The sequence below is a fragment of the Balaenoptera acutorostrata genome, chromosome 12, assembly GCF_949987535.1.
Source record: "Balaenoptera acutorostrata chromosome 12, mBalAcu1.1, whole genome shotgun sequence".
NCBI classification, from domain to species: Eukaryota; Metazoa; Chordata; class Mammalia; order Artiodactyla; family Balaenopteridae; genus Balaenoptera; species Balaenoptera acutorostrata.
The window spans coordinates 68,588,539-68,606,537 of record NC_080075.1 but is presented as its reverse complement, the minus strand read 5'-3'; the positions used below and the strand labels follow the sequence as shown (position 1 = coordinate 68,606,537).

The 17,999-nt window shown below is 35.5% G+C and overlaps 1 protein-coding gene across 3 annotated transcripts in view; it reads right to left on the bottom strand.

Moving 5' to 3' along the window:
* MEMO1 (mediator of cell motility 1) overlaps window positions 1-17,999 on the bottom strand; it is a 148,262-nt gene that overhangs the window by 27,637 nt on the left and 102,626 nt on the right. For 2 of the 3 annotated variants that reach the window (XM_057558060.1, XM_057558061.1), the window contains one exon: window positions 5,470-5,612. The exons of the other annotated variant lie outside the window; for it this stretch is intronic. In XM_057558060.1, coding sequence (XP_057414043.1) covers window positions 5,470-5,612 — 143 coding nt within the window. The remainder of the gene's footprint in view (window positions 1-5,469; window positions 5,613-17,999) is intronic. 3 annotated transcript variants of the gene reach the window in all.

The following is a 17,999-nucleotide window of genomic DNA, read 5'->3' as shown; positions in this document are numbered from 1 at the left end:
ACAAGTTCAGTTAAATACCACCTGGAATTTGAGTTCAAAAGATTTTTTTTGTTTCTAATTATTAAAAAATGAAGTTTATCAAGATTTTATTTAACAAGAAATAAAAAAAAGACAACCCTAGTGCAATAGACTGATCATAAATGCACTTTTAAGTATTTATTGTTCATTTAAAATATATTACGATTTCATGTACCTCATGAGTTTTGTTTTACAATATTTCTAACATTCAGTTAAGCTTATGCATCTAAACTGAACAAATACAGTTGCCTATGTGCCTGGAGAATTGGACTTGTGAACTTTTATATAAGTATGAATAAAGCATATCACATAGTAAGAGAAAATTACTTACCTGAAACTTATCCTTTCAGAAGGTACACTGGGAAAATGGATTCTCTGAGCCCCTGTTTCAACTCCAAGTATGAGCTTTCTAGCTTTAAGAGCCATTGACACTGCCCCTAGGGGCAGCACAAGCTTTGGAACTCCCCTAGTGAGTATGTCAGTAGTTTCTCCAGGTGCCTTCCCTCAGTTCTTTTCAAATTCAAAAGATGAGAGGAAAAATAACCCAAGAAAAAAATCCTGTAAAGCAGAAACCTTACTCTTTGAGGGAAGGAGGGTAGCTCATTTGTGAATCCATTCCAGAGCACGCTTTCTGAGAAAAAGAAATACAGGTAAGTAATTTTCCCATCTCCAAAGGTGACTGGTGATTAATGAGTGGATTCACAGAGTGTGGAGAATAAGCTCCAGGGATGTCTGTTTAACACACAACAATCAACTAATGAGGACAAACATAACAATGAATGGTACAAGAACCAACACTACTTTTGAATTACCTCAAAACAAAAAGTAAAAAAAATATTAAATACCTCAAGATTAAGCTATACACTAGATTGCAGAAATAAACATGAGCTTGGAAAGTTGTTCAATAAAGCCCCCAAAAGATCAGTCAGTAAGACAGACTAATCTTTTAATAAACAATTAAAAGAATAGAATAAAACTGGACATATATCCAGTAAAAACTGTACTGTTATACATTTACTTAATCACTTTATGTTTATATGTTAAAACGTTTTCAAATATTTGAGTTAAACCTCACAACAACCTGTGAGATAGACTATTAAACCACAGTACACTAAGGACCTAAACTGGGGACACTCATAATTGACATCACTACCAAAGAAAAAATGTACTTCATAAAGAAAATATTATCTAAGTAGCTCAAATAAGGTAATCATTTTTATAAGCAAAATACTATAGTCCTTTCATTCTGAAGTCTTAGTTATAATGTAAAATTATTGGCTTTATCTCAAACTTGTAAAAAATCAAAACCCTAAATATGTGAAATCAGTATGTACCAATATTTCAGAAGACAAATGTGAAAGCCTGAATAAGATATATTTCAGGAATTAGCTAACTTACACTCAAACCAATTTAAATATTTAGAAAATAGTAATACCCTCAGACCCAAGAGACTAACAACAGAAAGGAAGAAGAGTATGCATGAATAATCACATGTTAATATATATTAAACTAGAAATCTGAATAAAGATATAAATTTCATAAATATTGAAGGAGAATGCCAATTTTAATAAGTGGCACATATTTATAAAAAAGAAATTACATAAGCCTAGACAAATGTAAGTTTATAGATAAAAATCCAAAACTGCTGAAGTGACTGTAGTGTAAACTCTATTCATATTTTAACAAAATAATATAATTTATCATTAACATCTACCAAATAAATTTATTGAAACTGATTTGAACTTAAAACTACCATTTAAAAAGAAAATTAAATAGAAGCATGAACCCACTTTTAAAGAATCAATTTCTATTAGGTCCAGTTTCATTCAGAAACTTCTTAGAAGTTAACTGAAAGTTATGTTAATGAAAGTTGTCAATAATCTAAATTTGGAAGTATAAAGTTCAGGGTGATCAGGAAAACACAAATATTAACAGTATATATGGAAAAGAGCAAAAATGAAACTCAGGAAAATAGAATAAAAATTCTACTAATTAGAAAAACTAAAACAGGTCCAGACAAAATCCTCTTACATGGAGCCATCCTCTAGGATGTGGAACTTGGTAAGTACACAAAGTATGGGGACAACATTACTTCACCATGGTAAAAGTCAAATACTAGCGGCAAATGTATGCCACTCTTCCTGATAGCAGCAGGAAAGGGGAAAAGAGGTGGGATCATTAAAACGTTACCAGGGAAACATCATCCTATTGGACTCCCTGATGACCAAATAAAAGGCAGGAATTGAAACACAGGGGGTTGGCGGGGTGATTCAAATGAGGGGATAGAAAGACAGGGCACAATAGAATCTAGGTTCCCAACTCTCCCTTTGCTTCTCTCACCCAAAAAGAAAAATTGAGAGTATTTTAATCTTTCTATTTTTTCTCTCTCTAATATCTCTTTCAAGTCTAAATAAGAGCTAAATGGTATCTGAAAGATGAACATCTTTAAAGCAAAATACCCTTAAAAAAAAAGTCATTCTTATAATGGACACTGGCTAACAAATAAGGTTGACAAAGGCAAAATCCTTCCAGGTACACACATATAGGTCTCCTAACTGTCTCTATCATCAAGTTTCTCATTTTATTTTCCACAGAAGCTGGACATTATATTATATAAAGAGAAATGACCACTAGAGATGAAAGATGTCATCACTGCCAGTACTCTATTATTCAACAAAAACAAAAAAATTCCACTGTATATATGTAATTGATCAACTGTTCCATAATCAATTAAGTGATTTTTCTTCAAAAACCAGCTATTCAGAAATGTGGAGTGTGTTAAGAGCCTAACTCAATGAAACTTCTAAGATCTCTGAGTACTTGAGAAAATGAATCCTTCCTGTGAAATGATTTAGAATTCAGTGTCATCATTATTTAGTATGGTAAGATCAATCTGCACAGCATCTTTAAAACAAGAAGAAGAAACTACTAAGTATTATTGTCATGAGAGAAAGCTAGATTTTTGAGATGGAAATATACCCCTCATTAATTGAGGAAAGATGATCAATGCCACTAAAGCATGAATTTGAAAAATATGAAACAATTTCTAAGTAACCACAGTTTAACCCATAACTAGCCAATGATTCATATTATTTCAACAGGCATATAAAATAGAAAATGAAGCTTATTTTACAAAAATGACAGTTACTATTACTATTGTAGAAAGGAGTCTAACAATTTTGGAATAGTGTCCATGTAACTCTTTCCACTTACTCCCAAACCTCCATCAAATTTCCTAACAAGAATTAGTACAGTGCTTTCCATAAGTACAAAGTAAGCACTTAATGAATATTGTTAGTGATAGTGATACTGAAAAAATAAACACTTGGAAAAGTTCCATTACTTAATCACCAAATGTAAATATAAATATGTTTTAGTCTCTAGATGATTCCCATAGCTAACATTTATCAACCTCTGGAAATTTTGAGTTCTTTTTTGTAATTATCACCAAAAAATTCTATCTTGCAATTTAAATTCCAAAATTTTCAAGAAATCAGGAGATCAAATGGCCTAAATAATTTTCTGAGGACCTAGATAGAATATAAGACAAAATTCATCTTTTTCTCTCAACATTCTACTTAAATATAGTAGTGGCTTAGGATCTGCTTTATAATCATCAATGAGGTAAAAAGGATGAGTCCACATAAAAGAGCAATATTAAAACATCTACTCATGTTTTATGTGGATTTATGCTGTGGTTGTACGTGCTGCCAACCTTGAGGGAGGGCCCTGAAGAACACTATCAGGGGAGCGAATTATTTAAATCATAAAAGTGATTTTAAATGATTCATAAGAGCCTTAATTAAAAGTGAAGAGGGAGGGGACACATGCTTCAGGAACTTTTAATTTCTAAAACATGCTTTATTATCAACACAAATTCATAATACTAAGTAAAATAACCTTTTTTTTAATCATGATACTCCCTAGTTTTATTACTAAACTTCAAAGTTCCCAAGAAAAGAACTCTTTCAAGCATCTACCTACTCAGATCTAAGTAATATACTTATATCCATAAAAAATAACTTCTGCCAAAGGTAGCAAACCAACTAGCAAATAGATTCGTTATTAAAGAACCCTGAGAGCCTCTTAAGGAGTTTGACAAGGTAGCAGAGCTACATGCATACCCTAATCCAGGGCTTCCAACCTGAGCACTATCAACATTTGGAGCAGGATAATGCTTTGATGTGGGGGGCTGTCCTGTGCATTGTAGGATGTTTATTTAACAGCTTTCCTGGACTCTACTCCTTAGATGCCAATAGCATCCCCACCTCCTTCCCCACCCCAGCTGTGATGACCAAAAATGTCTCTAGGCATTTCCAAATGTCTCCTGGGGGGACAGTCAGCCCCAGCTGAGAAATCAGTGCCTTAAACAAAAATACTTATCTATACCATTAGGGAGGATGGTTCTCTTGAACCGAAATCTCAAGGCCATGCATAGTGCAGCATGAGGTAAGAGAAGAAGAAACCAGCCTATCCAGGCCTGATAAATGTTGAATCAACTCCGGCAATCAATGATAAGACATGTAAAAGCCAGGGCTCCCTATATCTCATTAAGGATGTTTTTCTGGCCATTCTGTATCTGAAAATTTATGGTGTTGTGCCTTATGTTTTTATTATAATCAAAGAAATAACTGAAGAATGAACAGATAATGGCATCCTTAAACCGTTAAAATAAATGAGTCAAAGAGATGTCCTAAAAGGAATAGGATTCAGAAATATTCTACAACAGTAATGGATAAATGAGAACAAATTGTATCCAAAGAATTCAAAAAACAAAATTTACTAAACAAGGCATCCATAAATGTCTCACTTCCTTTATGATCTATTCACTGTGAAGCTTCCTTATTCTTTTAATTCACAATAATAACAAAAATCTCTTAGGAGTCCTTACCCTTATGAACCATTACCAATTTAGACCACAGTGCTAATAGCTAACATGTTACAACCTTTGGAGGGTAGCTCTAAACTGATGGCAACTATGGGCAAAAATTAAGCACCAAAGGAAAAAAAAGAAAGAAGAAAAGACTAATTACAAAAAAGGAAATGTGGGAAAGGACTTGCATAGCACACAGTGCTCTTCTACGGTCTAAAGAACATTTGTTTTATCCACCAAAAATTTAACTTCAGAGAATCTACCCCACAACTCTACCTGGAAATGGGGTTAAAAAAATCTTAACTCCCACTAACCTAAGTGTCTAAGCAAGGATGCCCTCACAGTGTGAATCCAATTGTACCAGTCGCCTTTGGAAATGTATCCATAATCCCCTATTACAATCTCATCCTTTTTAAATGACCAAAAGACTTTTTTTATTCACCTTTAAACATTGTTGCTAAAAGCAAAACTTTCCACCGAAAGTGACAAAGAACTGAAAATCAGAGCTTAGAATGAAAAGATACCTTTAACCACAAGTGCATAATATCTACCATGAAATGTTAAAATCTAGAACTTACCCCAATGGCAGAAATCAGAAGAAACCACAAAGAGATTACTAGGATCTGCTAGATATTTACTGAAGAGTTTTCCGAATTCCTGTTCTTTTGACTCACTCAGAGCTCCAACCAATACAGGAATAATGGTAAACTCATCCTTATGGCTTAAAGAAAACAGAAAAAAAAAAAAAAAAAAAAAAAAGTCATTTAAGAAATATAAGAATAAAAATAGTTTTCCAATGTGTTGGCACTAAAAAGTGGAACATTTATTAATAATGGAATGGATAATATACATAATATTGCTGAATTCTTAAAATCTATAATGTTTAAAGAAAACCATTTAAAAATATGAAGTACAGAATACTAAAAATATCTATTTAAATTACAGAAATGTACAATACTTCTTTAGGTAAACAAAGCTATTTTACTACTAATAATATCCTCTAATATAAAAATAAGCCCATCAAACCAACACCAAGTCAAGTCTTCTCAACTACCCATAAAAGCTACAATCATCTCTGCCCAATGCTTCTGTAATTTTAAAAGAGTATTAAATTCTTCCTCACTTATTTTAATTCTATCCGGTTATAAATACCACCATTTCTGGCACTTGTTCTATAAACCTGCCAAGTGAGACCTACAAAACTTATCTTGGCTCCCGTAAGATTCACCAAATGCACCTTACTCCTATACTAATAAACAGATACAGGACAGTCTGAAGATACAACTCAAATTTCACTGGCATCTAGGGTGGACATAGAATTCAAGGAAATAGATATTAATTTCTAGCAGCAAGAAAAAGACGCCACGCCCATCCACAATGTTTATGACATATCCACAAGTCCCTTTTTCACTCTATAGATTGAAAGATTTATGGAAAAGGAACAGAGCAGATTAATTAAGAATAACTGTGACGGGCTACAGAAACAGACCTTTTAAATTTTTCATTGTAGTGAAATTTTGTTTACATATATTCAATATTATTTATATTCTAAAGGATCCCAGATTTGGAATTTTAGAAGTATGAATCATGTTTGTCTGACTTGTTCTAAACAGGACTTTAAAAAAAATCATTCGTAATAAATGCTTTTTAATATGATAATCCGGCACTTAATTGATGTAGGACAAACAGAATTCATAAAAGGGTCTGTAAAAATACTAGGTTTAAGTATTACCAAAATAAATGTTAGCTCAGCTTCATAAAGCTAAATTCAGGGCACCCAAGCGCCTCCCCCAAAAAGGCCCCCTTACCCTTGTCAATTGCGAAATAAACAGATCATACAGATCTCCAGTCCCTCTGCAATGCAGGGGCTTCTTGGGCAGAATCTGCATCTATGGAGTAAGAAAAAAAGAGGAAGCTGGCAGAGGAAGCTGCCATGGGATATCTCTTTCTCTGATTCTTACCACTTTGCTTAACAACTGCATGAACGAATAGGGGCTCTTCAGTAAGTTAAGAGTGATTATCATATGAAAGAAAAGAATTTGAGCTCTAGTAAAAATTCAAGAAGATTGTTATGAATTGTTCTAACTTCAAGTACTACCTACATAAATAAATACACTAAGATCATTAAAGAGTCTGCAAGTAATTATGACATAGTAGGGAAGCAGTTATATAGAGTATAAAAAACAAGAAGTCAGAAGAAATGGGCTCAGTACTATCTCTATCACATACAAATAAATGTTGAGAGCATAGGTAAGTTACCAACCTAAAAATTTATATTATTTGTAAAATGATCATAATTACAATACCCTTTTCATAAAACTGTTACGAAGTAAGGAATACTACAAGAAAAGTACTTTGTCAACAATAGTTGCTTCACTCTGAGCAAACAACACATCTCCTCTCCATAACAGCCGCCAAACTATTCAATTAACCTGTCTGAACTATCTATACAGAGGTAAAAGTCTAATACTACTTAGAAATCTAAGCTCTGAATCAAGATTCATCCATCCACCTCTTTGTTATTTCTCTTTGTAAAAAATTGCTTGTTGTTCTCTATCCCCACAAAGCATGACTTAGAGAAAAGAGCATTTGGCTTTGAAATGTAATATTCCTAGGTTTTAGAATCCAAGTTGTGAAGCTGGTCTTCCCTAGTGAAGGAGTATAAAATCTCGCCCTCAAATAACAATTATAAAACTGTCAAAAAAACCAACCATTTTGTGCTCTGGACATCAACCAAGGGCAAAAAACACAGTGAGAAGAGTTTATTCATGAAAAATAAACTGATTTCTTGGGAAGAACAGTGGAAGTCTGGCATCTTACCAGGAACTGACTCTAGCATCTTACCAGGAACTGACTCTATCTCCCTCCCCTGCTCCACCAACATTATGGTGAAAGCAAGGTGAGATTGCCTGTGAAAACCAGCAGCTTCACCGCTGAAGGAAGCTGACTTTGATTTGGAGTAGAGAGCAGAATACCCACACCCAGCAAGAAACAGAAAATCCTGCAGCTTTTGTAGCCTGAAATTACCATATCATTTGAGGCAAGCCACAAACCTGAGGACTACCTAGAAATCTAACAGGGAGATCTGGGAAAGGAGAGACCCATATCGGGACTGAATAAATTCATATATTCTGAGGAGATGCCCTGATGGTGCCCTGGCTGAACAGGAGGCAGCACATGTGTGCAGGGGAGGTCCATAAGGCCCTAAGCTCTCGCCAAATGCCAGGTAATTGGGAGGGTGAGAGCAAGCACAAGGGTAAGTGGAAACCTGAGAGACACCAAGCTCTTACACATCCCTGGCTGACTGGAAACCTCCACACATGCACAGGGAGACCAGAGAAGATCCAACAGAAAGCAAAAGGAGGCAAACTTGAAAATTTCATATGTGCTCCCCAAAACATACACAATCCAGCAGCAGAGGGTGAAAGGTATACAGCCTCAACATGTTTAAGCACAACCTCCAAACAAACAGTAGCTAGGCACTAAGCAGTGCAGATACAGGGGTGAACTCTAGAAAGCCAGGGTAAAAAATATAAATAAGAATTTTTTAAAAGCTAAGGAGATATATCAGTAGCCAAATACTGTGAGAGAGACAAATTCCACATATAGAGTCCACGAAAGTTACTTTTAAAAAAATTAATGAATGAAACAACCACCACCACCATCACTACCACCTGCAGAAAAAAATTAATAAAATCAGAATAAAGTTGCTATAAAAAATGGGCAGAAGACCTAAACAGACATTTCTCCAAAGAAGACATACAGATGGTCAAGAGGCACATGAAAAGATGTTCAACATTACTAATTATTAGAAAAATGCAAATCAAAACTACAAAGAGATATCATTTCACACCAGTCAAAATGGTTATCATCAAAAAATCCACAAACAATAAATGCTGGAGAGGGTGTGGAGAGAAGGGAACCCTCCTACACTGTTGTGGGAATGTAAATTGGTACAGCCACTATGGAGAACAATATGGAGGTTCCTTAAAAAACTAAAATAGAGCTAGCATATTATCCTGCAATCCCACTCCTGGGCATATACCCAGAGAAAAACATGGTCCGAAAGGATACATGCTCCCCAATGTTCACTGCAGCACTGTTTACAATAGCTAAGACATGGAAGCAACCTAACTATCCATCAACAGAGGAATGGATAAAGGGTTGGTACATATATACAATGGAATATTACTCAGCCATTAAAAAGAATGAAATAATGTCATTTGCAGCAACATGGATGGACCCAGAGATTGTCATATTGAGGGAAGTAAGTCAGACAGAGGAAGAGAAATATTGTATGATGCCGCTTATATGTGGAATCTAAAAAGAAATGGTACAAATGAACTTATTTACAAAACAGAAACAGACTCACAGACTTAGAGAACAAACTTATGATTACCAGGGGGAAAGGGTAGAGGGGAGGGATAGTTAGGGAGTTTGGGACTGACATTACACACTGCTATATTTAAAATGGATAACCAACAAGGACCTACTGTATAGCACAGGGAACTCTGCTCAATATTATGTAACAACCTAAATGGAAAAAGTATTTGAAAAAGAATAGATACATGTATATGTATAACCGAATCACTCTGCTGTACACCTGAAACTATCACAACATTGTTAATTGACTATAATATAAAATAAACAGTTTAAAAAAAAAAGAATAAAGTTGCTATAATATACTATTGGATTGGCTAAAAAGTTCATTCCGGTTTTTCTGTAAGATCTTATGGAAAAACACAAACAAACTTTTTGGCCAATCCAATACGTAAAAAGTCCAGTTTCAAGAAAAAAATTGTGAGCCAAAGAAAAAGGAACCCGTGACCCACTCTTGGGGGTAGGGTGGGGGTGGGGTGGAAGTAGAAGCTGTATCCAAATGGGACCAGATATTAGATTTGGCAGACAAAAGATTTTAAAAGTTATTATAAATATGTTCAAAGAAATAAAGGAAACTATGCTTAATATATACAACATCAAACATACGAGGATGCACACAATGGGAATCCCAGAAAAGTTACAGTAAAAGTATTAGAAAAAAATAATGGCTGAAAACTTTCCAAATTTCACGAAAAACATTAATCTACAGATCAAAAAAAACTCCACACCCAAAGTAGGTAAGTATAAAGAGATCCCCCACCTAGGTACAACATAATGAAACTGATGAAAATCAAAGACAAAGAGAAAATCTTGAAAGCAGCAAAAAGAAAATGACTCATTACTTACAGGATAGACTTTTCAACAAATGGTACTGGGATAATTGCGTATCCATAGGAAAAAAGTGAACTCAGACCTTTACCTCATACCATACACAAACTGGATAATAGCCACAACTATAAGCTAAAACCGTAACACATCTAGAACTGGGTTCAGCAAACATCTTTTGAAATGGGCCATACTGTAGGTTTTCTGGGCCATACAATATCTGTAGAAACTACTCAACTGTCACTGTAAAGAGAAAGCAGCCATAGTCATTAGGTAAATGAATGGGTGTGACTATGTTCCGATAAAACATTACAATAACAAGCTGTGGGCCAGATATGGTCTGCAGAACACACTCAAGAAGAGAAAATCTATGTGACCCTGGATTCAAAAGCAGAATCCATACAAGAAAAAAAAAAAGATAAAAATTCATCAAGAATGTTTGCTCTTCAACAGACACTATTAAGAAAACTAACAGACAAGCCATACAACGGGAGGAAATCTTTGCATATCATATATATGAATAAAAAACCTGTGTCCAGAATATATAAAATCTTGTAACTCAGTAAAAAGATAAATTATCAAATTAAAACTAGGGCAAAATATATGAATAGACATTTGACAAAAGAAGATACACGAATGACTAATAATCATATGAAAAGTTGCTCAACTTCATAAGTCACTGGAGAGATGCAAATTAACACCACAATGAGGTTACACTACACATCTGTCAGAATGGTTGTAATAAAAAGACTGACAATAACAGGTACTGGCCAGAACGTGGAGAAACAGAACCCTCATGCATTGTTTCTGGAATATAAAACAGTGCCATCACTTTGAAAAACAGTTTGGCGGTTTCTAAAAGAGTTAAACACAGACTTATCATATGACTCAGCAATTCCATTTCCGAGTAACTATTCAAGAGAAATGAAAACATATGTTCACATAAAGACTTGTACAAGAATGTTTATATCATTATTCCTAATAGCCAAAAATAAAAATGATCCAAATGTCCATCAACTGGTGAATGGTTAAACAAAATGTGGCATACTCATACAATGAAATAACTACTTGGCAATAAAAAGAATGAACCATGGATACATACCGCAACATGGATGAATCTCAAAAACAGTATGCTAAGTGAAAAAGGACAGACACAAAAGACTATATTTTGTATGATTCCATTTATTTAAAATTTCCAAAAAATACAAATCTATAGAGAAAGAAAGAAGGTAAATGGTTGCCTGAGATTGAGAATGGGAGCAAGAATTGCCCTCAAATGGACACAAGGTTTCTTTTTTGAGTGATAAAAATGTTGTTTTAGGGCTTCCCTGATGGCTCAGTGGTTAAGAATCCGCCTGCCAATGCAGGAGACACGAGTTCAAGCCCTGGTCCGGGAAGATCCCACATGCCGCGGAGCAACTAAGCCCAGGCACCACAACTACTGAGCCTGTGCTCTAGAGCCCACGAGCCACAACTACTGAGCCCGCACGCCACAACTACTGAAGCCTGCATGCCTAGAGCACGTGCTCCGCAACAAAAGAAGCCACTGCAATGAGAAGCCTGCGCACCACAACGAAGAGTAGCCCCCGCTCGCCGCAACTAGAGAAAGCCCACGCGCAGCAACGAAGACCCGACGCAGCCAATACATACATACATATATACATAAATAAATAAAATTTTTTAAAAAATGTTGTTTTAAAACTAGATTGTGAGATGTCTGCACAATCTATAAATTTATCAGAAATCAGTCAGCTATAATCTTATGTGGATGAGTTTTACAAGATATAACTTATACTTCAAACTTCAATAAAACTGTTAAAAAAAGAAGAAAGAAAGAAAGAAAATCCATCTTTGCCAATTGCAAACTGTGCTACTTGCACCAGGCTACTTACCCTATCCTAAGCCTCAACTGTCATCAGTAAAAACAGAGTTAATAAAATCTACCTTGCAAAACTCTTGTGAGCACTTTAGTAATGTAGATGAAAGTTTTATCCCTTCTTTTTCTGTCCTATACCTTAACCCGTGCTGCAGAAAATTACTATATCCAAGATGTGTAACAAACAAGAATTGAAATCCCAGAACCAATAGTGAAGCACTCTCTTTAAAAACAAACAATATGGGCTTCCCTGGTGGTGCAGTGGTTAAGAATCTGCCTGCCAATGCAGGGGACATGGGTTCAAGCCCTGCTCCAGGAAGATCCCACATGCCACGGAGCAGCTAGGCCCGTGCACCACAACTACTGAGCCTGCACTCTAGAGCCTGTGCACCACAACTACTGAGCCCACGTGCCTCAACCACTGAAACCTACGCACCTAGAGCCTGTGCCCTGTAACAAGACAATCCACCACAATGAGAAGCCTGCGCACTGCAACGAAGAGTAGCCCCCGCTCGCCACAACTAAAGAAGGCCCGCGCGCAGCAACAAAGACCCAATGTAGCCATAAATAAATAAATAAATAAATAAAATTCTTTAAAAAACAAACAAAAAACCAAACAAACAATATCGGGACTTCCCTGGTGGTCCAGTGGCTAAGACTCCGCGCTCCCAATGCAGGGGGCCCGGGTTCGATCGCCCATCAGGGAACTAGATCCCACATGCCGCAACTAAAGATCCTGCATGCCACAACTAAAAGGTCCCACGTGCCGCAACTAAAAGATCCCACGTGCTGGAACAAAGACCCCACGTGCCGCAACTAAGACCCAGTGCAGCCAAATAAATAAATAAATAAATATTTTTTCAAAAAAGCAATATCACCGTATCACCAATGCTCTTAATGGTACAGAGCACAAAAAGTCTAAATTCTAATGTAAAAATTCTAACATAAAAATGTGAATTTGTAGCTAACATAGTTCTACAGTTAATGCTATAGTTAATAACACTATTGAATATTCGAAACTTGCTAAGAGTAGATCTTAAAAGTCCTCATCAGAAGGAAAAAATGTGAACTCTAATATGAATATTCTAAGTGATAAGAAAACAATTTAAATGGCAGTGTTTTTACTTAATTAGTGGTATATAAGTAACTGAAATCTTAAAATTGATGACATTTTAAACTAGATGAAATACTGTATACAAATAGTTATTTGCTTATTCTTTCTATGGCATTAATCTGAATACTTCTCCCCTGAACAACACTGATGAACATGAGAATTTTCTTTTCTATACAAATTGTTCCAACTTCCCAAAGATTTTAGAAGCAGTCCAGAGCTTCTCAGGTGAGAATTAAAAAAAATCATAGGTACTTCCCTGGTGGCGCAGTGGTTAAGACTCCGTGTTCCCAATGCAGGGGGCCCGGGTTTGATCCCTGGTGGGGGAACTAGATCCCACACGCATGCTGCAACTAAGAGTTTGCATGCCACAACTAAGGAGCTGGCAAGCCACAACTAAGGACCCGCCTGCTGCAACTAAGACCCAGTGCAACCAAATAAATAAATAAATGATAACTAAGTCAGTCAGAAGAAAAATTATTCTTATCCCTAAGGTGCTGAGGCTGTTGCCACAATAATATCACTATATAATTTACTCTCCTCTCCTCTTTTAGACAGAAAATATTCATAGGGAAAAAAGAGGACAAAACATATGTAAATACAAAAAATCTTTACTCTGATAAAAATAAAATACATCCCAATCTTCTCAAATGTCTTATGCTATCTCTTGCTCATCCTTTTCATGGTCATAGAAACTAAAATTATTCCATTACGACCAACAAAGAATTTGTACTTATTATTCCAGAGATTCTCCATGTTCTATCTATAATTCTAAAAAATGCTCTCTTCCGGATACAGGTAATACTCAAAAGGAAACTTCTATGTTCACGAAAAAGTGAAACTGGGGAAGGGGAAGAAAAGGGAAAAGGGAGAAGGTAAACTAGCTGTCAATGACAACTAAAATTACCATTTAAGTCATTATAAATCTTTACTGTTGGATCAGGTAAGTGAATCTAATGAGATTATCAAAACTAATTTCAAAGGTTATATCTTTCTGAATTTCCATTCCAGTAGGAATACTGATTAGAAAGGCTTTACAAGAGCAGGCATATTTCAGGTACCAGAGAATCGTACTAAACTCTGTTTTGGAAACTCAACCATTTGAAGCAAGAGTCCTATGATAAATTGGCCCAAGTCTGCTGTCAGAATTATAGAGACATTCTAGTATTTTGAGAGAAACAAGTCAACATTTCCATGCCCTATGCTCTCCTAAAATTACACCCGGGTTTACACCTAAAACTTAACAGCTTTACCATCTCTGATAATTGTACACTCTTAGGCCTTAAAATTATCTTACTCTCCCACATAGAAATATTTACCAAGTTTTGCTCATTCTAACCTTTAAATGTCTCCCATAATCTGCTCAGTCTGCTACCCTATCCACCACTACCTTAGTTCAAAGCCCCCGCGATTTCTAAACTATTTCTACCAACCTCTTCCAATTCTAATCCATCCTTCACAGTACCATCACGCCATCAAAGAATAATACTCTTATAGTCAAGTTCTAATCATCTCCCTCTTTTGCTGAGGAACTTTTACTAGCTCTATACCATTCATGGAATGAAATACAAATATCTTAAAATGACATTCAATGCCCTTCATAATCCTGTCCCAACCTACTTTCCAACTTTCTAATCCTGGCCCTCTTACTCTACACCTCTACAAAGTTACCTATTCAAATGTCTCCAGTCCCACGTTGGTATCATATATGTGTGAAAAGTCGGATAAGGTATAAGATAACAGGAAGTGGCAGGACCAATATCCAACTAAAAACATTCATATCTGTGAAAAAGCTTTTTCTAACTATGCAGGCCAAACAAAAAACATCTACAGACAGACCTCAGTTACTAGCTCGGCCTTCTGCAACTCCTGCAAGCTAAGTCGAATAATTTTCTGTTCTTAAAATAAGCCCTGGGCTTTCTTACTCCTATACTTTGTATTTACAGTACTCCCTTTCCCTCAAAAATTCTGCCCCATTCTGTGAAAATTATAGCCATCCTCAAAGTCCACTCAAATATCACCTTCTCTACAAAGCCTTCTGTGCCCCCCTAACTCAGCTATCACCTACATCCCCCTTTTCTGTTCCTATAAACTCTTCAATCGTACTTATTACATTTTGAATTATATTACATTTATTTATATACAGTTATCTCTCCTACTAGACTATATGCTGAGGAAACACACAATATTAACTTATTTTTTTTTTTAAAGGATTTTCTTATTTATTTATTTATTTATTTATTTATTTTTGGCTGTGTTGGGTCTTCGGTTCGCGCGAGGGCTTTCTCCAGTTGCGGCAAGCGGGGGCCACTCTTCATCGCGGTGCGGGGACCGCTCTTCATCGCGGTGCGCGGGCCTTTCTCTATCGCGGCCCCTCCCGTCGCGGGGCACAGGCTCCAGACGCGCAGGCTCAGCAATTGTGGCTCACGGGCCCAGCTGCTCCGTGGCATGTGGGATCTTCCCAGACCAGGGCTCGAACCCGTGTCCCCTGCATTAGCAGGCAGATTCTCAACCACTGCGCCACCAGGGAAGCCCTATTAACTTATTTTGTATCACCTATCATTCCTTGCACAATTAGGCAACTCTGCTAATACCGGAAAAATTCAGATTAACCAAAATTTTTAAATTTTGAGAGTAAATGTCATCTTAAAAACAATCAAATCTTTACATCAATAACTAGTAAAACTGAAGACAGGGGGGAGTTACGATTATGGGCCAAAATGAGTTTTGTTTACTAGCCTACTTAATTACTCCCCATGAATAAAATACATTATTCTTAATCTGCGATTAACAGAAACATTGGAAAAGGAGTCTCTTGTGTATTCCTGAGAAGGTGACAAAGGTAAAGGAAAAGAAATCCTTTTTCCAACCCAAAATAGCAAGTTTTAAATAATAAAATCACGGACTTCCCTGGTGGTCCAGTGGTTAAGAATCCGCCTTCCAATGCAGGGGAAGTGGGTTCGATCCCTGGTTGGGGAACTAAGATCCCACATGCTGCGGGGCAACTAAACCTGAGCACCGCACTACTGAGCCCGTGTGCTCTGGAGCCCACGCACCACATCTAGAGAAGAACCCGCGCGCCACTACTAAGACCCAATACAGCCAAATAAATAAATAAATATTTTAAAATAAATAAAATAAAATCAGAGCTATAAACTGCTAAAAAGTCCTTCTGAGACAAGGAAAATGATATAGGTCATAAACTCATATCGACATAAAAGAAAGGATGCACATTAGAGAGGGATAAAAGAATGTAAAATAACATCTTTCATTTATTTCATTTTATTTTTCTTATCTTAATTGATCTAACAGATAACAATTGTTCAAAATAATTATAGCAATAATGTGTTTGGTAATTATAGCTTATTATGAATGATAACAATGTTATAAGGGACAGGAAGGAGAAATCGGGAATACTCTGTTATAAGATACTTGCACTACATGAATCAGTACAGTGTTACTTGAAAGTACACTTGCATCAGTTGCAAATGTATGTTGCAAACTTTAAAGCAACCACTAAACAAAGTAAAAAGAAGTATAATCAATATACAAAGAGAGAAAAGAAAATGAACTCATATTAAATGCTCAATTAAAACCTGAGCAAGAAGAAAAAGAGGGGAAGACAAAAAAGAAATAAAGAACAAGGGCAATGAACAGAAAATGGTAACAAATATAACAGATATTAATCCAAGTATATCAATAATCTCTTAATAGGTGAATGGATACACTGTGATACACCCATAAAACGGACTATTATTCAACATAAAGAAAAATAAGCTACCAAGCCGTAAAAAGACATGAAGGAATCTTGAAAATATATTACTAAGTTAAAGAAGCCAACCTGAAAAGGCTACATACTGCATGATTCCAACTACATGATAGTCTAGAAACTATATGACTATGAAGACAGTAAAAAGATCAGCAGTTACCAGGGGTTGGATGGAGGTAGAGAGGGGGGAGAAGACGAATAGGTAAAGCACGGGGGATTTTTAGGGCAGTAAAACTATTTTAACTGGTACTATAATGGTAGATACATGACATGAGGCACTTGGCAAAACCAATAAACTATATAACACAAAGAATGAACCCTAATTAAACTATGAACTTCAGTTAATAATCATGTATCAATATTGGTTCATCAATTATCACAAATGTATTATACTAGTATAAGATGTTACAAATAGAAAAAATGTTTAGTTAATAGTAATTAATACCATACAAGGCATCTGACAGTATTCTCACTCAGGGAACCCAAAAATATAATTAATACAAATAAACACATGAATTACAAGAATTAGGTTTAACAATCTGGATAAACTATACAAAATCAAGATTTTCTAAATATATATAATGGTATAAGTACTAAGTTACCAAATCCTAACCATGGTGAATTTCTAAGATTGGCTAGAACCTAAAACATAAGATGAAACAGATTTAAATACACGGTACTGTGCTTTCAAGTTGTCCATGTTCGAAAATATTAGTAGTAACAAAAAGCATTATATGGCTAAAAAGATAATAATGATATTTTTACAGTGAACATGAACATTTTTATAGGGTCATATTTCTCAAACACTTTGAAAGTTACTAAAGAACTCTATTTACGTTGCACATTTTTCTGAACAAAAAAAGCATTGAAATTAGGGCAAAGGAATTGTTCTGTATCTTGACAGTGGTGAATATTTACAACTCTGCATTTATCAATATTCATAGACTTCTATGCCATAAAGAGCATATTTTACAGTATGTAAATTACCCCAGAAATCAATTAAAAATTTATAAACTGTAAATAGAGTAAATGGGAATGATATAGAGAAAGGAATAAAAGGGGGGGAAAGATAACTGACCAGAGTAAAATGCAAAGAAAAAGAAGAGGTGGGATCATGTTGTTAATTTTAAGAGTGAACAGTTTTTTG